General features: G+C 36.3%; 3 protein-coding genes across 4 annotated transcripts in view; 2 read left to right on the top strand and 1 right to left on the bottom strand.

Annotated features, from left to right (window-relative positions):
- The window catches only part of LOC126827661 (uncharacterized), a 32,117-nt gene extending 27,864 nt beyond the window's left edge, over nt 1–4,253 (bottom strand). Inside the window, exon 1 of one of the 2 annotated variants that reach the window (XM_050557110.1) lies at nt 4,033–4,253. Coding sequence is in view for 1 of the 2 variants with exons in the window: in XM_050557108.2 (XP_050413065.1) it covers nt 3,961 (1 nt within the window). In the remaining variant the exon portion in view is untranslated. Of the gene's footprint in view, nt 1–3,960 lie in introns of both variants that reach the window. The other variant, XM_050557108.2, reaches the window with a different exon arrangement.
- A 27-nt stretch (nt 4,254–4,280) lies between these two features.
- Nucleotides 4,281–8,556, top strand: LOC126828048 (uncharacterized). The gene is made up of 4 exons (XM_050557629.2): nt 4,281–4,445; nt 5,566–5,700; nt 6,174–6,338; nt 8,431–8,556. Exons 1-4 carry the CDS (start codon nt 4,389–4,391, stop codon nt 8,554–8,556), a joined length of 483 nt encoding a protein of 160 aa, XP_050413586.1. The 5' UTR covers nt 4,281–4,388.
- Nucleotides 8,557–17,768: 9,212 nt separating this feature from the next.
- LOC126828049 (alpha-N-acetylgalactosaminidase) lies at nt 17,769–23,377 on the top strand. Its single transcript, XM_056102260.1, has 8 exons — nt 17,769–17,783; nt 19,777–19,931; nt 20,611–20,785; nt 21,126–21,300; nt 21,783–21,865; nt 22,446–22,607; nt 23,014–23,211; nt 23,372–23,377. Exons 1-8 carry the CDS (start codon nt 17,769–17,771, stop codon nt 23,375–23,377), a joined length of 969 nt encoding a protein of 322 aa, XP_055958235.1.
- The last annotated feature ends 813 nt before the right edge of the window (nt 23,378–24,190 follow it).

Genomic DNA, 24,190 nt, shown 5'->3' with positions numbered 1-24,190 from the left:
ATGATTTGAAATTGGAGTAAAAACGGAAACCATTGAATGTAAATCAGTTTATATACATTTATACTACAGTATTATATGCGTTGCGACCCACTTTACAGGAACATCTTTTTGATTCACCTTTGAAGCTTCTTCCTTTGTTCCTAAAGAAAATAGGAAATATGATAGAAAAAACATAATTGTATGTCACGTGTGAATTTTTTTTTGAGCAATGCAATCTCTAAATGAAATCAAAATCTAAAATTGCTTATTTAAATAAAATTTCCGCCTGTAGGATCAGTAATCTTTGCAGATCTTTTTACGGCTTAAGACTAATTGCCTTTGATTTTTCTGTAAAGGCTATTCCAAACTATGCTCCCACAAGACGGCAGGTTTTGTTTTAGACCAATCACCGACGGAATATAAATTTGACAAAGTTCCATGGAACCTGACTAAAATGATTCTAATAAGAATGTAATTTTAAATATTATGTGCTGTACTCCATATTTCTAATATTACTTTATTGAAAATGATATTTCATAACCCTTGACATTGTAATGTAATTTGTTAGTTATGTTTCATAAAAATGTTTTGCCCTTCACCAGTTTAGGCTTCAGTTTTGTTTTAAAACTTGAAAGTTTGCCCACCACTGGTTTGCGTGATACCATGTATTGTGAACAAGTACTTTATATATTTCTTAACAACAACCAACGTGAACACTCACAGCCTAGAAAAAATTTAAATACTAAGACTAAGAAAATAATAATAATAAAATAACTAATAATAACATACAAACATACATACCTTCGAACACATCGCGATACGTGATTGCAATGTTTTTTTCTTCTCCATCCAAAGTCTGCCACTTTTTTGAATATTCCACACAATGCCTCCAGGTGTTGCCAATAAAAACCAGTAACTTGCAGGGCTGTGTTGCATTCTGATGAATAAGCCACTTCATTTTTCTGGTCAGAATGCCAGAAAAATGTGTCCTTGTTGACTATAATACGCCATGATTGAAGGATCGGGGCTAAACGTTTTCTTTATTTTGATTGGCCAAAATGGCACTCGGCAACAAACTTCGCGTGTATTCCTACGCGTGTAATGTTTATTTTTTAGGTGATTAGGTTAAAAAGAATTCCATTTTTAAAAAAGAATTATTAAATACTGGCACATGCCGAATGTGTGGAGATCATGGTTTTTAAATTAGTACAAAGAGACGTGTAATTTAAAAAATTAAAATCTCCCACATGGCTCGCATGGTATGAGATTTCCATCTGTGACACATTTCATTTGATATGTCAATTTGAAACTTCATTATTTACCTTTCTAAAATTGCAATCTGAATGATTTTACAATTTGTTTGGGGAAGTTGTGGTCAATACAATACCATTTATCACTGAACATGTCAAGGAAACTTTTAGAATTAGGTCCCTCAATTTTGCGGTGCACACAGGGGTCTGTGCAGAAATTACATGTTATGGTCATATTCCTGGCATTTGTGAGTCAATATCTTTAATTTAAATTTGTACTTTGAAATTAATTTCATTCATGTGAGACAGTCATAAAATAAAGCTTTGACACCACATAGCTTGTAATTTCCAAAAATGAATCTAGAAGGAAAGTTTGTCAAATCCAGTGTTTTTGTCCAGCTGAAGTTAGTAAAATAGTAAATACAATAAAATTTATTTACTTTCATTTTGTTTATTTGGTTACAACTACATATTTTAAGACTCAAGAAATGATTTGAAATTTTAAAAAGTAGGTTGCTTATACTCTTCATCGCAATGTTTTCCAACTGTTTTTGCAATGAACACAGGATTTTCAGATTTGGGGTCTGCACAGTAAATAATGCAATCTGTTTCACAGAGGTCATGTGAAAGCCTTCTTCTAACTCTTACGTGAGATGACTGACCTTTATAACTTCAAATGCCTTCTACATGTGATGTCACATTACAAGGCGTCACTCATTTGCTCAATAGCGCATGCACTGTTTTACTGGTTCAGGCAGAATGGTGCCTTTTACTCATTTGACATACCTATTTACACCAAATAGGAATTTTTTTTTTTTTACTTCAAACACCTTTATTTATTTTTCTAATACTTCAAAAAGATGTTCTAGAACTTAATTTGCAAAAGCAAAAAAAATTAGTATTGTGAGCTAATTAACCTGCACCAATGTCATCACTCTCAGTGATTGTAGCAGCCTAGCGAATATTCACTGCTGATTAGTTTGTAACTAATGGTCACATTCCAACTTTTGTGAGATTGCTGAAGAACGACCATACACCAGTATCACGTTATCTTGAACGCAATACAGTCAGGAATTTCAGTCTGCTGTTTCATTAGTTCAGCTCTGAATGTACATGTAGGTCTCGTTACACTCACTATTTATGTTCAGGAACCGCCCTATTGAATCCTTGTCGAAAAAGTTTCGAACCCCAGTCAATTTTACTGAGCAACTTTTTACTGCTAAACGGTCGCAACTCAGTCCCTGTGAACGCCTGTACAATGTAAAGGAACATTTTAGTGAGAAAATAAGACCTTGCTTACCTCGCTAGCATCAGTATGTGTGACATAACATGCTGTTAAATATATGTTCCCTTCTGCTAAACAGCTAAACAGACCAGTAACGTCTTATGTAAACAGTGCACGCGCTATTGAGCCAATAATTGACGCCGCGTGATGAGACGTCACATGTTGAAGGTAGTCATCTTTTACAGAGATATTAGAAGGCTTTCGTAATACTCTGTAAAACAGATTGCTCAAGAGTGTCCATATTTCAAGTTTCGTTTAAATCAGATAAAATCGTGACCTGTAGAGTGCCCACAAACAAAGTGTGGACAGACGGACAGGGGCGACGGCATAATCCGTCCACATGAAAATGTGAGCGTATAAAATCTTTGCGTCTCAATCCCGATAATATTTTGGAGAATAAAACTGCTTAATTTTGTGTTAAAAGCCCTTAAAATCCTTTACCTTCGGGTCAAGCAACTGACTCAATATACGTGATACGTTTTCAAACAATTTTAACCGGTCAGTCTTAATCTGGAAATGAAGACCGGTGTCACAACCTGTATTATACGGTGTCGGGATAAAATCTAGCTACAAATGTTGTACCGTTAAACTGTGTTTAACGCTACAGTTGATACAGTCTAAATGCACAATTGTCAACACATGTCATAACAGTTTGTTTTGACATAGGTAATTCTATCACTAATAATGAAGACTGCACCACTAGTTTAGTTTAAACATATTTTATTACTTTAAAGTAAACGGATTGGACAAAAGTTACTGAAACTTACTAAAGAGTCCTCTAAAATAGTTATTGAACAGTTTTTCTTTGTGGTAATGCGTTATACATTTTCAAAGTGACATTTCTTTTAATGTAAGCCGCCATGACACCAGCCAGATGAAATCTCACCAAATTTCGCTTAACAGTTGGGTTTCATCAAATCATATAATTATGCGGTAAGACTTCAGCTTTATTTCAATGGGAATTGGTTTATTATATGCTAAGCTATGTGCAGTACAGTTTGGGGTCAGTTTATGTGTAAATTAAGGGGGCTATAGGCCAGTAAACCTTTTGTAGTCATTTGACTAAAAAACTGGCGCAAGGGACCCCGTAGGACGAGCCACTTCTGTGGCTGGAGCAAGGCGGAAGACATCAATAGTGGAACCATTTCTGGATAAAACCAGACTTTTATTTTATAAAAATAATGTGTAGGGGAAATTTACCTTGCGTTATCAAGTACAGCACATGGGTCAATCACTGGATAGACCTCTAATTCTAAAGGAACGGGAATCGATTATCAGGTCTGGTCACCCAACGAAAAAATTGACCCGAAATCTTAAAAGGGGTTACACATCCGGATGAGCAGTTTTGACGTTCACGTCCAAACGACTCAATATTTTGAGCTGAAATTTTGGGACAGGGTAAATACACCATTCCTCTATATTTTGGTGCTTAAATTTTATACTTACTCGGACTTTTATTTTTGAGATGCTGTTCAAATTGGTAGGCCTATAGTTACTTTAAAAATTGACATGATATACCTATCTTATTTTTATGACAAATACGTGGTCACCACAAACTATTGCATAACTTATACCGGTTGTGACACGTGTACTCTCTTAAACTGTTTAACCGGAATCAATTAACAATCGTTAATTAAGCACGTCTTTGTTGTCTGAAACCCTAAATCAATTTTAACAACTTTCACAACAAGCACCTGTTTGTTTTTGTTTTTACTTTCGCGCTTCCGGTTTAGACTCGATATCGGTAACCAATCAGCTTCGTGGTTGCCCACCACGTGACCACGCGTTCTCGGAACCTAGCGGTGAACCTCGTGTAAACCTGGCAGAAACCACCCTATTGTCGGCTACAGCTACTTGCAAATATAAACAACAAAATGACCGATGCAAAGGCTACTTTAACGCGCGATGGAACAATGCAAGTGACTGCAAAGGTACGAAAAATTTCCTGGTGTATTTATCGCAAAATTTAATCCTGAACATAGGGATACAAATTTTTGGGAAGCCATTTATTTTTCTATGGAAGATGATAGGACTGACCTATTTATGTTAATATCTGCGTAATTATGCCAAAATAAGACGCAAGTAACACATTGTAAGAGAGTATATGCTATCATCTTAAGATATATTGTATAAAATGTCCTTAATTTTAGCACCATATTGGTAAATATAACCTGATTATTTGATCGAATTTTCCATCCAAAATGGCGACTAATTTTCAAGCAAGGTCACAAACTTATAAAGCCGCTCATGTAGCATCTTTCATTCTGTGAGCTAACCGATTATTGACACGTCTTAGAATACAAATGGCTAGGTTCCAGCGTGCTTGTATGACTTTGTTGTGTTGAGTGACATCAGTGATTTTGAAGTACTTAAACATTGGGTTTTTAGAACAAGGAAATATGCTTCTTCATTGTATTGTATTACTTATCAAGCCTATGGATGGCTACTAGGCCTATAGATATGCATATCTAAATGTAGGCATAGGAGTTCATGAATCAAATGATGAAAGTCTTTAATTTGTAGAGAATTGTTTACAGATTATTTAAATGATATACATATATTTGTCTATTTCACATTCTTCATAAACAGTGCAATATAAATATTGTTTGAAATAGCGATTTGACACAAGCTCAAATTTATCACAATAAATCTACTAGGCATTGCATTTGTAGCTTTGTTTACATAGGTGTGTCCACTAGCATCATATTGCTCCCAATAGAAAAAGGCTTGCAGAGAAAAATCACACTTTTTACTTAAAAATTGTATATAGTGTATGAAGCCTGAATGCCTTTGTCTTCGGTATTTCCTAATTATAGAATAGCCAATAGCTTACATGTTCTTTATAAAGTGGATTGTGTGGAATTGAAATATATACATCAGATTAATTGTTAATTTAGTTCAAATAGGCAGCTAACAAACTGGATTATTCTGGTCAAGTCATTGAGCAAATAGTTGGAGTATCCTACTTAAATTATTTCCTAATGGTTTTCATTAAAATGTTGATGATGTGTACTGAATTTGATTAACTAAATAAAGTATATATATTCACAGGAGGGTATAGACTTGCTTAAAAAAGAAGGATGTAACAGATTATTGGCAGCACAAGGATTAATTTCAGATGTTGGAAATTCTAGCTCTGACAAACCAGGACTTCCTAGAGATGGAACTATGGCAGTCACAGCCAAGGTATATTGGTCTTTATACATCGACATGTATATGTTGTATATTGTCAACACTGTCCGTCCTTTGATTTGTAAAAGCTTGTGGACTCTCCAGCAGGCTAAATTTATACACATTATTTATGTTAACGAGGCAAGGAATAACTTTGATTTCATTGATTTCAGATAATTACAATAATGGCTAGGAAGAAATCAAATTTTAATTATTTCTGATAATTACTTCATACGTTCTTGCCCTTGATCAGTTTTTAGTGTGGTGTAAATGCAAAAAGGATTAAATATGAAGCCTTTATGAACTCTTTATGAACTGCTGTGGGCATATTTCATTGCCTGGCAACTCATTTTTCATCTGTATCTTTCCCCACAATTCATTTTTGGCACAGAGGCAGATTTTTTTGAAAAAGTTAAATACTGTGTAAAAGTATGATTTAATAATACCATTGCAGAGGGTCAAAATCATTTAAATTTTCTCTATTATAGGAAGGAGAAGCTGTTCTTGATAGTTTAGGGGGTAAACCTGATGCTGATGCAGCCACGAGAGGTCAACAGAAAAAAATAGAAGCCATTCAGAAAGAAACTAAGGAGGATCCTCCGGCTAAAAAACCAAAATTAGCAAAGGATGGAACAATGGTGGCAACAGCTAAGGTAAACAATTGTATTTCTTTTAATCTTTTGACCTGTCAGTGACTTGTTGTTTGAATGGGTAAAAACCCACTGAGGTCATGTGTACATGTTGGCGAGCATAAAATATAACCCTTAGCAGTTAGAATGCGACTAAGGCAAACTTTCCTTCATAGCAGAATGTTCAGACTTGGTGTAGATGTTTGTTGAATGTAAGTGAATATCTTGACAGTTCTATGATGAGATTTTTCTGCGTAGGTTAAGTAAGATTAGTAATTTGGTTTGTCTGTCCAATGGGCATCCTCGTTAGAGATAAAGGGATATAATTTATAGACAAGGCGGTCCCACGTGACATCTTTGTTTACCTTATAGCACAGTTTTCCAGTACATTCGTTACGAACTCGTGTGTTGACAAACGTTAGTTTTTGTCATTAATATGGAATTTAATACCGATACGGTTCTCTTACCATTGATAAGGTCACGTGGAACCAAGTTTTTACTAGCGTCATCTGGTAGGAATTTCTTCAGCGAGGACGCCCATTGAGTGTGTGTGATTAAACTTTGGTGTAGAGCTGGGCGATATCCCTGGAGACAGATACCGTGATATTTTTTGAAAATATTGCGATATAATCACTATTATCGCAACATTTTATAAATGTCAATTTCAGTTTATCACTTTTTAAATGTAAAAAAACATGCATAAAAAGTTGGAAATACCCCCGGAGTATTGCCATGACACTTTCTAGTCAATATTAATAAGAGTTTTTACACTACAAAATTTAATGAGCTGGTTCAGAAACAGACCTACCTATACCCATGAAGACTTGCTAAAGATGTTTGTGTTTATTACAATTTTAATTTCAAGTTTATTAATGATATTTTATTTAAATTAAGAATATTTACATGAAGAAGGGACAAAAAATATTTTAAAAAAAGCTTGGGTTCTTTCGGTCAAGTATTTTTTTTTTATAACTACGGGTACGATTGGATGCTATTCATTTACACCAGCAAAACGTTTTTATCTCATTCAAGCGCATACCTTCTTGAAAATGATAAATTATACTATAAAACATAAGTACTATGTCAAAAATTGTCCATTGATTCCATACCTTATAAGATCAAACGTGCAAGTAATTAATGCGTGTCATATTTGTTTTGAGATCAAGGCCGTGGACATCACCATTACTATTGAGCTGTTTATTAAAGATACTTTCCTGCGTACAGGACTAAACATATTCAAACTAATTAATCTATCAAAAATTTGCTTCGAATCCCTCTCAAAACTTTGTATTCACAGGGAGATCTTCCACGCTATAAAAAAAATATTTTTAGAAGCCATGTTTGTTACCTAACTTGATTGAGGGAGGGTCCATTTATACAGAGAACTAAAAAGTAAAAAGAGCTAACAGAAACCATGTTTGTCGGCTAACTTGATTGAGGGAGTGTCCATTTATACGTTTACACCCCTTAATGTTCCCTAAACCGCATAACCATTCGATCAAGAAATAACAACTGATCCCTTGGTCAAGCTGGCAGACGATAAGTTGCTAGTTAGTGATACCCTGACATTTTTGCCCAGTGCTTGCCACATGGGTGTTTTTGGGGTAATCCAGTATTTTTCTAGTAAGATTGGGCATCTATACATTCCATATATACCCAAATTGCCATACTTTTATTGGAAATAACCACCTGATAAATACTCTCATGACAATGTTTAACGTCAAAATAATTAAAATTAGTGGGCAGGCTTAACATGTATCCATTGCTTTCTATGAGCATATTTACATGTTCCATTAGTTGAAATTAATAAAAGGCAGGAGAGCTAAGAAGAAAAAATGAGCTTACAGAAACCATTTCCCTGAAAAAGCTGTCGCATGTTTTTTTTATATGAATCAGTGTTCAAATTCTTGTGAAGTGAATAGCCAATATCTTCTCTCAGTAAATGCTTTCAAGCAACCTCTAGTTTTTCACAGATCTGTCACTGCTTAACATCTTTGCATAGAGCCAGTCTCCACAGATGAGTATAACAGATGTTCAAAACATTTCAACTGTGCAGCATGAAAGGTACTCTGTCCTTTATTTTTATTGTAATAAATAAAATAACACTGTGTTTCAGGAAGGAAAGGCATTAGTAGGTGGTGAGAAATTAGGAGATACTCGACAAGAAACAAAAAGAAAATCTGACAAACCACAACCGAAAAGAGAGGGTACAATAGCTAAAGCTGTACAAGAAGGTATATAGACTAAATAGTAGAGAGCTAATCAATCAGTTAAATCAATTGTAAACAGCTTAATAAAGTGGTGGCTCAATGAGTGAGATGCTGGCTCGTTAACCCTGAGGTCCCATGTTCGATACTTGTGTTGGCCGATTTTCCAATGTGGTTCCCCCATGACAGAGGGCTTTTCTTGGGACACTGTATAGTCCTTGGATGGGACAAACAAGCCAGGGCCCTAGTACACATTGATGTGCACGTAAAAGAACCCTTGGCATTTAAAATAAGAGTAGGCAGTACTGCTGCTGTCCTTGCTAAATTTCCACCTCATTAGCCCAATCAGTGTAGGACGTTAAACCCCATTTCATTTGATTCCCCTGACTTCATTAGCCCAGGGGAGGGGGGTGGGTTGTCAAATGGTTAGCGTTTGCACGTTATATCATTAGGTCTGTCATTGAGTCAACTGCCGTGGTTTTGGTTCCCCGGTTGTTAGTTACTAGAAGTCGGATCACCTGTCCAACCTCGTGGGTTTTCTCTGGGTCCTCCATTACCCTCATTAGCCCAGCCGGTGCAGAAGGACGTTAAACCCCATTTCATTTTCTTTATGAAATAGGATTTAAAGTCTTAGTGTTCTGCTTTAACTGGGCTAATGAAGGCGAGCATAAAACCCCATTTTCATTTCATTTGATTCCGCATTCCAATTTTATTTTATACAATCTATCTCCTGGAGCTTTGGAATGGTGTTGGGTAGTTTTAAAGGACAATGTTGGTGTCAGCCATTATTACATATGTGATATGATTTTAACACAGAAATCATTGCTATGGTAGATGAAAACACAAGTTAACCTTATATATCAGCTCATTGATACGATTGTAATTCCTTTGAAGACGAAAAGTTATGAGACTGAGAGGATATCTGACAATTCATAAAAAGAATTGACTGTCACTAGAAAAGAGAAAACAAGAAACATAGAAAAAGTCTGTGCTTTACCATGTTTTTATTATGTAGAGAATAAATAAAAACAAAGGGAATGCACAATGTTTTTCTATTTTCTCTTATATTGTGACAGTTCTTTTTATTAATTGTTAGTTTCAAACTGATATCTTCTCATTGTCTAATATAACAACTTTTGTCCATTAAGAGCTTATGAAAATCATCTGAAGCACTTTATTGCTTATATAGACTTGCTGTAGATATTTATCAAAAGGAAAATGTTGTTTTTAAAAATATTTTTATACATTTTAGCTAAAACATTGTTTCCCGACACTGAAATAGATGTAACTGAAGGTCGACGAACGCGTTCTGGTAATAAACCAAGCCCTCGCCCTGCCAAGCCAGCAGTTAAAAGAGCAGGAACAATGCAAAAAACAGCTAAAGAAGGGAAAGAATTTTTGAAAAGAAAAGAAGAGGAAAGCGAAACAAAAGAAGAAAAAAATGATGCATAAATTTGTACCATCTCATTTTGAACATTTTTGTAGAATCGGTTCATAATATTGTCTGCTGACAAATCTCATTACCATTGTAATATTGTCAAGAATACTGTCATGGGCAGCCATTTTGTATTCTAATATACATGTACCATTTTTGTTGTTTGAATGTTTTCAAATATTTTAAAAAGTTGAATTTTAAGAATTTGGGGATCATTTATTTGGCAATTTCATCCTTCAGAAATTTTATTGATATTGTTCAATATATACCCATAGTTTGAACATTGTACAAATTGGTTTATATATTTTAAAATGAATTGGATTCTCCTAAAGTTTGGCCAATTTGACTATCATTGTTAAGTGTTAGTTCTAATGTACAATTTACATTTTATTGTATGTTTTATTTTTGTATGTTAGTTGATCTACGATTTTTAACAAAATTTTAATGGGATTTGAATTTTAAACTGTTGAGATGTGAGTTGAATTGTAGAACTGTGAAGGGCAGCTGAATAATGATTTATGCTTTATGTTAAAATTTGATAGACTTAAATTAACCAGGTCTCCAATGCGCAACAGAAGCCACATACTTGTATTGATGCCAAAATATATGTGCACTTTGAGATGGACTTTTGAACGACAAGAATGGCAGTAAAATGTTTGGTGTATTGGAATGTATTAAAAGTATTTTTTCTATTAAAATTTGGCTGTAAATATGTGGACATAATGCTTGTGTTCAGTTAAAATATTTACCTCTATATGTTAAGTTTTTCTAAATGATTGACTTCTTATATCATGAACTAAACTGAAATTGTTTCAAAGAAATAAAACATTACGTTATGTGCAATTAGAGTATATTTTATTGTCTGATTTCGTAACAATTTAAATCTGCAAATGGGAACTTTATCAGAAAACAGTTTAATCCTAAATGCTTTAAATCACACATAAAACTAAAAAATTAATGTTCCAGATTTGCAGTTTCCAATAAAATTTTAATCAAAATATGTAATGTTTAGTTAACCAGTATACATGTAACTGTATTCTCTTATATAGATCACAACTCATACTTTTAATATCATTTTATTTCATCAACATATTGTAGATATTGTTTTTTCCTTCATTTGATAATATAAATTGGTCCAAGTTCCCTTTCATTAAATCATGATTCAAGTTGGCTACAGTGCTTATATTCAACTGGAGTTCACATTATGGCGCATTGTGGCTATGTGCACCACTCATACTATCGATATACCTCCATTTTCTCTACATGGCTCAATTTGTATGCCTGGCTCATACTTTTAGCCTTCTATCTGCAATCATGTACACTAACACTATATAAGGTATAACTTAATACTGCGTAAGTCAACGTACCAGTGGTGCATATAGTCCAAACTTGAAGCCCATGTGTGTAACAGGTTTTGAACTTTTTATTCATAGTCATAGGAAAAATGATGTTGCTATGCCTAGACATGATTTATCATATGAATTTTATATACTTTTTAAGTGAAAAGAATTTAGATATTAAAATTAAATGTTATTTATTTATATTTGTTCTGTGTTCTTTCTAAATTTAAAATTGCATGTGTAAGATTTAAAAAAAATTTTTTAATTCGTAAGTGAGTTAAATGTTAACGATATACAAATTTATTATTCTTAGATTTAATCATCTGTGATTTCAATTCCATTAGGATCATGATTCTTAAAAACTTGTCACATATGTGCATTTAATATATCTTCAATTATCACATTTTTACAGTTATAAGTTTTTGAGAATATGATCCTTTCTTTGAGTTTAATGATCAATTTTAGTTTATTTAAAGATATTCATATAAATTTTAGTAATTTTAATCTGATTTTAATAAAACTTAGTAATGACTTAATCCTGTTTAAGGAGTTTCGTGTATGACATATCTTCTGTTTATCTAAATGCTTGTTTGTGTAGACCACTTATTATTAATAGCCAAACCATTATCTTTAGATTTGAGTGTTCATAGTTATGTTGAACATAGTTTGACATTATGTATAATGATTAATTAAACTGAGAGAACTTGGACAATAAAAACACCATTTCTTTACAATCTATTTTTTCTAATTTTGATTTTCTAAACTGGCTTTACTTTAGTTCTTTATTTGAGGACCTGATCAATCAAATAATACTGGGAAGAAAAGGACATGATTATCTTCTACAGGGCAGCTACATTTAAAGCTCAAGAAACTTTGATTATTGGCCAGAGGCTCAATGCTGTGGTGTCCTTCAAATGGGTACATAACCAGACCCAACTTTTCTATAGTATTTTTTATACGCCCACATTTTCATATGGACGTTGGTCTGTCTGTCTGTCCGTCCGTCCACAATTTGTTTGTGGACACTCTACAGGTCAGAATTTTTATCCGATTTTGACGAAAGTTGAAATATAGGGTTATCTACCTAAGATCTCGGTTCCTTTCGATATTGGCATGTATGTAGTAGTTATTAGCTAATAAGTCACTTCCATCACATTTCTATCGAGTATTGTGAAGCGAAATGTGAAAAATAGTATTTATTATCGAGCCGTGTCAAGCGAAATTTGACAAATACTTTCTGCAATTATATTAAACGTAAAGTAAAGGACACTGCACAACGTGGGTCAATCCTGGTGAAGTGTGAATCGGTGGATGGTTCGTCCAAACAGGGCCGTAACTAGCTCAGAGCAACGAGGGGGGCGGGAAGTGTTCTCGGGGGTGCTGTAATATTGACGGACAATGTATATCTATTTTTTTTTATGACTCAATGACAGACTTTATGATACAGCGCTTGGTTTCTTTCGATATTCGTGCATATCGGATCGTCACTTCCTGAATTGTGGCCCTTGATTGTACGAAAAATCGCATGTTTAGCTTGTGGTCCCGCAAGAGGTCACAATTTTTATTCGATTTAAAAAACCGTTTGAATATATCACCGTTACATCCTAATGATGTTCCTTTAGTGAAAATCGGACTAAAACTGTCGGACAAAATGACCGCCCCTCGTACGCAAATAGTGTAAATATATGGTATGTAAAAAAACGTTTGAATATATAACCGTTACACCCTAAAAGTGCCGGACAAATTGACCGCCCCTCGTACGTAAATAGTGTAAATATATGGTATTTTTATCCGATTTAAAAAAAACCGTTTGAATATATATCACCGTTACACCCTAATGATGGTTGAGTTCGAATTTCGTGAAAATCGGACTAAAACTGCCGGCCAAAATGACCGCCCCTCGTACGTAAATAGTATAAATATTAGGTATATCGAGGCTGTCGACCCGCTAGAGGCCATATTTTTGATAAGATTTTGATGAAACTTTAATTTATGTTTATATCACAAAGATCTTGGTCCCTTTCGATAATCGCGCATATCCGAATGTAAATTCCTGGATTTTCCTCTGATTGTTAGAAAAATCGCATTTTTAGCTCGTGGACCCACTAGAAGTCACAACAATTTGTATTCAATTTTAAAAAATGAAGGTTGAGTTCAAATTTCGTAAAAAATCGGGCCCAAACTGCCGGACAATATGGCCGCTCCTTGTACGCATATGGTGTAAAAGTATGTAATACCAAGGTTGTGGACACTATAGAAGTAACAATTTTTACCCGATTTTGATGAAATTTGAAATGTACAATTATAATCCAAAGATCTTGATTCCTTTTGGTATTTGCGCAAATTTCGTAAAAATCTGACCCAAACTGCAGACCGGAAATATCAAACGATATCCATCAAACTTACAGGATATGATAACATTAGTAATATCTCGAAAAGGCAAAATTTCGACTACTTTCGGTTAGCAGTTTCCGAGATATCAGGTTACCATATATTTAATGTGACACAGTTGCAGATAGCAATATTCAACCCATTTCGATGAAACTTACCGATCATGATGGTATTAATAAAATCGCAGAGTAGCGAAAATTTTGACCCCTTCCGGATAGCGGTTTCAGAGATACCGCAGGTTACCATACATTTCATATGGCACGACTGCAGACCGCAATTATCAACCGATATCCAGGAAACTTACACGTTATAATAATACCTCAGAGAATCAAAATTTCGGCCAATTCCGGTTAGCGGGTTTCCTAGATATCAGGTTAACACACAGTACATGTGGCACGGCTACAGACGGCAATAATCAACCAGTTTCAGGGAAACTTACGACTAACTTACAGATCATGATAAGACTAACCATATCTCCCTTTTTGCATACCTGTTTGTTTTTCAATTTGGCCAATGGTGGCTGTGAGGTTCTCAACCGGGTTCATGGTTTTATCAGCAGAAGGTAAGCATGTGCGGCACCGTATGAGAAATTCACGACATGAATAATAATGTAGTTATCTCCCTTATACCACTCCAAAGCCCGACCCTGGAAATTAAAATAATTTATTAAGAGGATTGTCAGTTGCTCAAAGCCCAGTCTCATACTCCCCAATCCCCATAAATTCACTCCCATTTGTAACTCACCCATGTTAAATTACTACTTTCTAATTTAAAAAGCAAAAGCATAGAAATTATTTTGAATTGTATTTAGCTGTGTAATTCGACAAACAAAACTACGCCACCGAAGAATGATAGAATAGCTTATTAATAAAAACAATGTGCAATATCTATGTAGAATTCGGAGGATAAATATTTCAGCAAGTGATTGGTATTCTACACAGTATCAATTGTGCTTTTTTCGGACTGCAAGCAAGATCTCGTTAAAACGTTAACAAAATGTTGAATTTCATTCATGTATACACACACTGCATAATTCTAGATTCATTTATTATCAAGATCTGGGTTAGAGATTAAAGATAGTACCATTTACAAAAATCGCAGCATCATTTGATTTTGAATAATGACTCAAACACAAAACTTATACATGTAGTGTGAAACTGTAACACAAACGGAATGAATTTAAGTTTATCATCGTTAATTTCCCGTTCATATGGCGTTGTATACCTAATTATCAGTTGACGAGGTATACACACACGCTAGAGCATGCACATTTTATTATAGAAAATGTGTGTGTTATCCAGTGACGGATCATGAGGTCGCCGGGCCCCAGTGACAAGATGACACCCCAGGGGGTGGGGGGGGGGGGGAGGCTCCCACTATAAATTATTTGAAATTTCGACTGGTTCACGAGTCTTGTTTTCAAGAGAGCTGTTTGGGTGATAGCTACGATAACGTAGCTAATAACATTGAGATATACTGATGTGCTTATTTTTAGCTACGATTGGGTATCTTTAGATCCAAGTGGCAAACTCAATTTCTTTATTAATGCATGTAACATCTTAAAAATAAGATAATTTTATACTATTATGACTAATTAAAACTACATAGGCCAATGTCGTGGCACAACTATCGCCTAACTCCAAATATTCGCGTTTAAATTAATGAAGCGGCGTTTTTTTTTCGACATACACTGTCAAACATCTCCCTTTTAAAACTGGCGCTCTTAGTAACGGCTAAACGCCTCGATTTTAAATACGATGATTTATACCCGTTTCAGGCAGGATTATATGCTTAATTGTAGTTGGATGTGGCAGAAATATTATAAATAACAATAACCAATCGTTGTTTTGATGAAAAATATTGCCAATTTTGCTCACTGAGTCCCGATGTGATTTGCGTTGGGATTTGCTACGAGGAACTATATAGCACCATCTCTTATCTCGAAACACGGAGGGTTGAGAGATGAGGTTTGTTATCTAGTTGGGTGAGAGACCGGTGGGAGTGGGGTACGGAAATATTGGACAATTAATAAGACCGTTACCTGTCCGGGTTTGGGGTTATGGAAACATTTCTCATGCCAACCCACCCAACGTGGAATCGTTGATATTTTTTTTCTTCTGATCGATGCCCCTTGGGGTTCCCCCTAATTTGCCTCTGTTGCCCTCACCATGATCCGTCACTGTTAAGCCCTACACTTTTGCTTGTATTGCATTATGGATTTTGGGTTTGATTGCCCGGTCGGATCGACGGTATTATGTTATTGTAAAACAATGAGCGCAAGCAACAGGCGGGTTTAAGGATGTGAAAGAAAGAAAGCAATTAATTTTGTTATTGTAGTAGCCGAGCGACGAGGATGTTTTTAGTTACAATTTGAGCGACCTAAAGTTGACACTTTTTAAAGTCAATTAAATACAGCGCAAAATTAATTTTCGGCAATTATAATCTATGTATATACATGCATGCGCCATACGAAACCAATGTTGATTTTTATTTGCAATGAAACCGGGTACCGGGTCATCCGCGACACCTGCTTGCCCCAAGACAAATTTTAAATAAAATTCGGGACAGGTATTCACAAAAAAGGTCAAATAACATGTAGAATTCCAAGAAGTGAAAACGGGAACGCCGTATTATGTATCCAGGCGATTCATAGCCAATCTAGTTATCTATTCAAAAAAAAGTAGGGGATATTCAGAAACAATACAAAACTGTCGAAAGGCACTGCTGTTTTTATTAGAGGTAACCAGTGTATGTTAATAACATGCCAATTGCCTACACATGAACATAAACAATTCATATGGGCGGCTTATCTGACGGCCCCACTTCACTCGCAAAGAGATACACTGTCAAAAGTGAAAATGGAGGTTTTTTATTTTTGTCTTAATAATGAGTAATTGCTCCACCAATCCTCACACATTCAGCAATTCGTCGTGGCATGCTCCTAATTAACCGTCCAATCACGATTTGTTTCAATCTGACCCACTCCTCTTGCAGTGCCACGGCCAATTCTTGCAGTGTTGTCGGTTGACGTTGACGTCGACGAACAGGTCTCCCGATCAAATTAAACGTAATACACTAAAGAAAGATACGCTAAACAGCAAATCTTATGCAGGAACCGATAGGAAAGCAAACATGGATAGGATAAACCAGCAAGCGGCAGTTTTCATCAACCCGTCCTTGAAGTGTCAATTTGACAATGAACCCCTCTCACGTGTATGGCGCTATTGCGTGTCGCACACGCGGCTTAGTGGTTCTGTTGGGGCGATAAGTTCTTCTTCTGTGAACATACTCTGAAAGCATGTCAAGTGTCCATGACTATTTATCATATCACAACCTGCATATGTATTTGCATTTCAATATCCCCCACTTCTTTTGAAGAGTATATATTGTTTCACCCCAAGTTAAAAGTCTCCATGAATGCCATTAGGAGTCATTTTACGATATCAATAATTTATTAAATTTGTTTGTCTTATTTTGAGATTTAACGTATAATACATTTTCACTGTGTCATGATATCACATTATACTCTGAACCACGGTAGCTCGGTGAGTGTGGCACCGGTAGAATGACCAGGAGATTCCGGGTTCACTCCTGGTGTTGGTCGAAAACATTCCTCGAGATTATCCAGTCTGGTTTCCACTTGTCTTTCATTAGTGCTGGACGACGTACCTGGCAAGGAAAGGTGTTTAGGTGTTTGGGTGGCACGAGAAAAAAAGAGGTCCACTTTTTTACTCGTTAACCTGCACGTAAAAGAGCCCTTGCCAGTTGGAATTAGAAGACGAGTTGGCCCACTGTCTGGGCAAAATTGCCTTCTCTGCATGCTGCATGTCGTATATGCCCGTCTTAACTTGCTCGTTTGATTCACAATACTAGGGAAGTTAAACCCCCATTTCATTTCATTTACAGTTTCGACCGCTTTGTCCTATTGTTTGATTAGAGAAGCGTATAGATAAACTATAAATATCTTCATCATCAAATAGATATCGATAGATAGGTAGATGTACGACCTTGCATGATAACCGAATCTTTTAACATATATACCAGTAGGTTAAGTTTATCAAGAAAGTTTTCGCAGAGGAACATGTCTTACAAAAAGGTATGTTATTGTTATAACATAAAACTAGATTTTTGTGATCGGTGTTTCAATGTATATTTTGAGATCGTGTGGTTCCGGTCACGGATTTTGCACGGATTCTGCAATTAAATGATTCATTGCACACGCCCAAAAACCTTCAAGAATAAATCATATTTATGGGGTACCAAAATCACTATTTCATTAAAAAATTATGGTCATATTCGAATTTGAAAATTAATTTCGTCGAATGTAATGTAATTAATGCACAACTGTATATTATTTTACTACTAAATTCCTGGGATTATTGGGAGCCACTACAGGCTCGTAGCTAAGGGGATGGTGGCAGCTGCCCCCCCACCCGGATAAAATTGGCACCCCAATATGCTCCCTTTGGCGCCCTTTCCATTGGACGAAGTCAACGACTAACGTTCCCATGGCTGCACCATAAAGCCGAGTGACATTTTTGGGCGGGGCGCCCAACCAATGTAATTTGTTTTTATGGGCTCCTCGCCAATCCTGTAGTTATATATGAGGCGCCTCCCATATGGTGAGGCGCCTCATAATGAATCACATGATTAACACCACAATTTGATTGATAGGGCGCCCAAAACGGCGCCTTGGTGGGTCGCCTTATAAAGACAATATATGATAGTCGGGTCGCATTTAATGCATAATGCGGAGTGAGATTGGCTGGGAACTAGTGGGAACCGAAGACTTGATCAATGGGGCGTCCAAAACGGCATGATTGTTGGGGTGCCTCATCCCGGAGGGGCGTCCACAATACCGAGATTGGTGGGCCTCCCACGACGAGATTAGGGGAGGCCAACCAAGAAACCGACCACATACCGACGCCCGAAGAAATTTACCATAAGAAAGCCAACTGGAGATTGTAGAAATTTTCCAGGTCAAATTCACGATGGGGATGAGATTGATTCAAGCTCGCACCAGGCATGATAATCTTCAAAATTCAAACAAGTCGCACTCTAACCCGATTCCGAACTTTTCGTTATTCTCATAAATTGTTATAGGTACGCTAAAGTCGTAATTCTTCCTTCAAATTTTTCTGAGGGGAGAGCACCTTAGAAGCGTGGATCGTCGAGTGTAGGTACATCGGCTCCCCCAGAAGTCTCATCGGCGTCCCTCAGAAGCACTTCCCCCCCCCCCCCCAACATTTTTAGGTTAGCTACGGGCCTGTACTGTGATTCAGTGAGTAGTACGTTGGCTCGCTAACCTGGCGGTCCCGTCTTCGACCCCTGCTTTGGCCGAGAAAGTTCATCGGAGTTTTCCGGCGTGGTTCCTCCTTGTCAGTGGTGTAGGATAGAAGGTCGATTAAGGTACAACGTGTAGTCGTTCGGATGAGACGAAAACCCGAGGTCCCGTGTACACATTGGCATGCACGTAACAGGACCCTTGACAGTTCGTATAAGAGTAGGCCATAGCGCCGCTGTCCGGGCAAAATTTCCCTCATAGCACACTGCATGGCGTATGCCCGTAGGACCGTAAACCCCATTTTATTTCATTTCATTTTTTAGAATTATCCCTATTCAAAAAGCTCAGTGACAGTTTGTATGTTAGACTGTCTTCCATCATTAATCAAATACAAACATATCCCCTTTGGATATTTGAAAAATACGTATGACACAACTTGTGTGCCCACTATATTATTTGGCTATTTTAATTAACTCTTTCCTGTGCATTATATGGTTCAGCATTATCATTAGACATTGTGCGCTTGGCGAAAGACCCTTTAAAAATACCCCAAAATGCTTGGTTCAAGAACAAAGGTGATGGCTATCCACTTTGGATTGCAAAGCCTCTGCCCTAAAATAATTTGTATAACACACAGATGATAACGATGAGTACACGTATATTTACTGTTTCCAGAACATTTGACCTCTTCCACTGGTGCCATGTCAGAATTCAGAAACAATTCCAGATTTTCTTAACGTTGGTATATTGAAGGCATTGTTTGTTTTACATTACATTAAACTAAAGTGCATCTTTTTGATTTTAGGAATTTCTTACATTAACCACATTTTTTGTGTTTGGATTCGTCCACGTTGATGCTGTAAATAATGGCTTGGCTTTAACACCACCAATGGGTTGGTTGACATGGGAGAGGTTCAGGTGTAATACTGATTGTACAAATGACCCGGATAATTGCATTAGGTATTGCCTATTATCATATTTAAATATGTTTGATATCTTCAGACTATATCATTATTGGGGTCTATAATGACCCCAATGCTTCACGCCAAATTTTGTTCACTTGCTATTCAAGAGATAGTTAATATAGTTATATATTCTCATGACAATCAGTTAACAAAAACACCCGATGATCTTTAATTCTTGACAATTCATGTTTTATGAATTTTTAAAACGTGTACAATAAGTTATGAGAATCTTGTTTCAGGCCGTTTTTTTATTGGACTAAATTCGCATCTTCTCTTTTATTTTCTTTCTTTTCAAAACCTCGGTACTACAGTATACTAATGTTATGTACAACTCGGAACACAACTAATAAAACTAAATCATAGTCCGTACTCCCAAGTTAACAACATAACAATCTGGGTTCTACACTCTTTTGATCAGTGTGTGCAGAGGTTTGGTGATGCCCAGGAATAAGTCCTTGATTATATGGTTAGGAGACTCAAGTAGGATTTCAAATTTGAAAAAAAAAATTAATTTAAATTTCACTCATTGATTAGATGCACCCCCCCCCCCCGAGAAATGGATGACCGGGTCGCTTCGCCACCCTCTCTTCGAGCTCCTTAGTAATTATGCTGTCATAATGCTAGATTAGCAGAGTATTTGAAAACAATACATAACGTTCATTTTAACATTTTAGTGAGAACTTGATCAAAGCGATGGCAGATCATATAGTAGCTGATGGATATAAAGATGTCGGTTATGAATATGTTTGCATTGATGATTGTTGGCCCACGAAAGCACGTGGTCCAGATGGACGACTTATTCCAGATCCAGACAGATTTCCCAGTGGAATGAAGGCTTTAGCTGATTATGTAAGTCGTAAACAGATTAGACGTATAATTAACAGTCAGGATTATATCAATCACAGTCAGAATATGTTTTCAGGCCATCTGGTTTATAGAGCAAGATCCATGCAATTTGTTGACATATCTAGCTTGTTAACACCACCAACAGCCCCACCCCCTGTCCCCGAAATAGTCTATATCTTGTACCTCCATAACATGTCTATATCGATAGAAGCGAAAGCTCCAATGCTGGACTAGTTACGCAGTTACTTCTAATTCCATACAGATAAACGACGATGGTTTGTATAGAGTTTCAATTTGAACGGTGCTTGGTGTCTGCTATCTGTTTATTGTACTTATTATGTAGGTTCATGGCAAAGGTCTAAAACTAGGAATTTATGAAGATTTCGGACATTCGACATGTGGAGGTTATCCAGGCAGTGAATTCTATTTGAAGACAGATGCGCAGACTTTTGCTGATTGGGGAATTGATCTATTAAAGTTTGATACTTGCAATTCTGACCATGTGGACTTTGCATATGGTGAGCTATTTCATAGTTTCTTTTGTTAGTTATGTGAACTATTATATACACGAGAAGTGGTATCATATGTTAGGTTAAGACAAAGGACACATTGTCATTGTCTAGATTCCCAATTTGCGATAGGTCGAAGACTTTAAACACCCCATTCAATAACCATGAAATGTGTTTCGATTATGAAAGCGTCTTAGCATCTGAATCAATGTTACATCAATGAACATTCTTTCTTTAATAGATGCGGAAGTTACGGTCTAACAACTATGATGCCCTTGCTTAAAATAAGTTTTCTACGAACACTTTCTTAATTTAAGGTTTTCCCGCCATGGAATTTTATTTTAACCAAACCGGAAGACCAATTCTATTCGCCTGTGAATCAATGTTACACCAAAGCACATTCTTTCTTTAACGGATACGGAAGTTACGGTCTAACAACTATGATACCCTTGCTTAAAATAAATTTTCTACGTTCACTTTTGTAATTTAAGGATTTCCCGCCATGGAATTTTTTTTAAACCAAACCGGAAGACCAATTCTATTCTCCTGTGAATGGCCACACGGAGAAGGCTCGGTAAGCATACTATTAACCATCAACAATACAACTGAAATAAAATGAAATAGGATTTAACGTCCTAATTTTCTGCATCGACTCGGCTAATGAAGACAGGCATACGCCATACAGTGCGCTATGGCGAAAATTTGCTCGCACAGCGGCACTGCGGCTTATTCTTATTTCGAATTCCAACTGTCCAGGTTGGTTATAGGTGCGCGCCAATTGACCTCGGTTTTTCGTCCCATCCGAGCGACTAGGCACTTTTGCTTGTCAGACCCTCCGTTCTGTACCTCTTACGAGGGGACACACGCCGGAAAATCCCGAAGAAAAGAACTTTCTTGGCCAACACCGAGACCTCTTGGTTAGCGAGCCAGCGTCATACTCACTGAGCCACCGCGTCTAGTCCATCATCAGCTAATTTGTAATCAAAAGTTAAGCCACTGGTGTTAACGTTTCATGGATGTGTCTGATTTACCATCTTATTTCAGACCATTACTTCACGATAATTGGTTCAAGAGAGGACGGTATAAGCATATGAACCTTAAATTCGGCTTACACAGCCAGATTTTCCCATATGTTTTACTTTTCTCCCTTACAGAGCAACTTTTCTGCCATTCGAGATACTTGTAATATATGGAGAACAGGAGCAGACGTTCAAGATTCCTGGGACAGTGTCTTTGGAATTATAGATTTTTATGCAAACAACAAAGATAATTTCAGCTACTACTCCGGTCCGGGTGGATGGGCAGATCCAGATATGGTGAGGCTTTCTTTCTTTTTTGTCTGCTAACAGTTGGGTCTCAGATAGAATCGACAGAAAAGGTAAAAGGGGATTCATGGGAGTGTCCAGGAATTTAAGCCTGGGAGAGTCCAGGGTGGAGACAACGTCAAGTCGGGGGGATTACTCGAGAATTTTATAAAATCGTGAGCTCTGATAAAATTAATTCGGCTCATTTAGGTGCTTACATGTATTGGATTAGACTAGAGTGGAGTGGGATGGGGTCAAACCAACGACAATGCTTCGCACTTCTGTTTGTTTGACGTTATTTCGATCAATCTAGGAGATAAAAAAATATGCTATGCGCGGCAATGGGGATCAAATAATACATTTGGTAGAAGTTGTTTTTGTAGAAGGGTGAATTCATGAAATAATTTATCTCTTACAGCTGGTAGTAGGTGATTTTGGATTGAGTTATGAACAAGAGAGAACACAGTTTGGAATGTGGGCCATGTTTGCTTCACCTCTTCTGATGTCTGTTGACCTTCGAAATATTAGAAACGAATCAAAAGCATTGTTACAAAATAAAAATATCCTAGCTATCAATCAAGATCCAATGGGAAGACAAGCTACACTTAGAATGAAGGTAAGTTCTTGGATATTTTATTCATAACTATTCGGATATGTTTTGGTCGATTACCCATGGTGAGGTCTACATTTGCTAACAGTTTTCTATTAGGCTTAAATTCATTTGCTGCTATTGTTTGGCAACCATAATGATATATTATATGTTAATGAAATTATAGACTTGAGGACAGACGACTGTGGAAGGTTATTTTAATTACTGTGATCATTGAGTGTTGTTATTGTTTTTATACAGATGAATCAAGATAATATTTACGTGTTTACCCGACCATTAACAAATAACAGAATAGCTGTAGCTCTTGTTAATAAAAACAACAATGGTATGCCAACAAGATTGACAATAAAAGGAAGTGACGTAGGATTTTCCAATCAAAATGGTTATGACGTAGTTGATGGATTTACTGCTCAATCTATAGGATCGTTTCTACCAACGTCTGATGTAGTTTTAAATGTTAATCCTTCTGGTATTGTGTTATTTGTAGCAACTCCTAAATAAAAATAATATACATATGCATTTTGTTTAATATACTCTTTTTAGTTGGTCGTGTATGGTGTATCTCACATTTCTACACATTTTTAATTTAATTGTTATAATATCTTAATATGGTCGTGGACAATGTTCAAGTATTACCCTGGTAACACCGAGCATTGTTCCACATCAGTGTCAGACAATGTTTTGATTGTGAACATGGGAGTAGTAATTGACCGGATTGCAAAATTGGACCTTAGTCTGTTTCCATGACAAAATGCACCAACTAATCAACCCATCATAATCCAATTTCGTTGGAGAATTAAAATTATAACTCAATGAACACGAACTTCTTACACCACAAAATTGATAATTACTAATAGTAAATTGAGAATTTGACACCTACCGCAGATATGCCATAAACTGGACATGTCTCTGAGTTAACATATGTCTTAATGATGATCAGCCCTTAATACCCACCCCTGAAGATTTGTATAACTCAAGCATAGCA

The sequence above is a fragment of the Patella vulgata genome, chromosome 7 (genome assembly GCF_932274485.2).
Source record: "Patella vulgata chromosome 7, xgPatVulg1.2, whole genome shotgun sequence".
Lineage (NCBI taxonomy): Eukaryota > Metazoa > Mollusca > Gastropoda > Patellidae > Patella > Patella vulgata.
The sequence above is the reverse complement of the archived record's forward strand: the minus strand, read 5'-3'. Positions and strand labels throughout refer to the sequence as shown.

Coding starts and splice junctions, on each gene's coding strand:
- LOC126828048 (XM_050557629.2), top strand. CDS start 4,389: ATGACCGATGCAAAGGCTACTTTAACGCGCGATGGAACAATGCAAGTG. Junction 4,446..5,565: donor CAATGCAAGTGACTGCAAAG/GTACGAAAAATT, acceptor ATATATTCACAG/GAGGGTATAGACTTGCTTAA. Junction 5,701..6,173: donor CTATGGCAGTCACAGCCAAG/GTATATTGGTCT, acceptor TCTCTATTATAG/GAAGGAGAAGCTGTTCTTGA.
- LOC126828049 (XM_056102260.1), top strand. Junction 20,786..21,125: donor TGAAGGCTTTAGCTGATTAT/GTAAGTCGTAAA, acceptor CTTATTATGTAG/GTTCATGGCAAAGGTCTAAA. Junction 22,608..23,013: donor GATGGGCAGATCCAGATATG/GTGAGGCTTTCT, acceptor TATCTCTTACAG/CTGGTAGTAGGTGATTTTGG.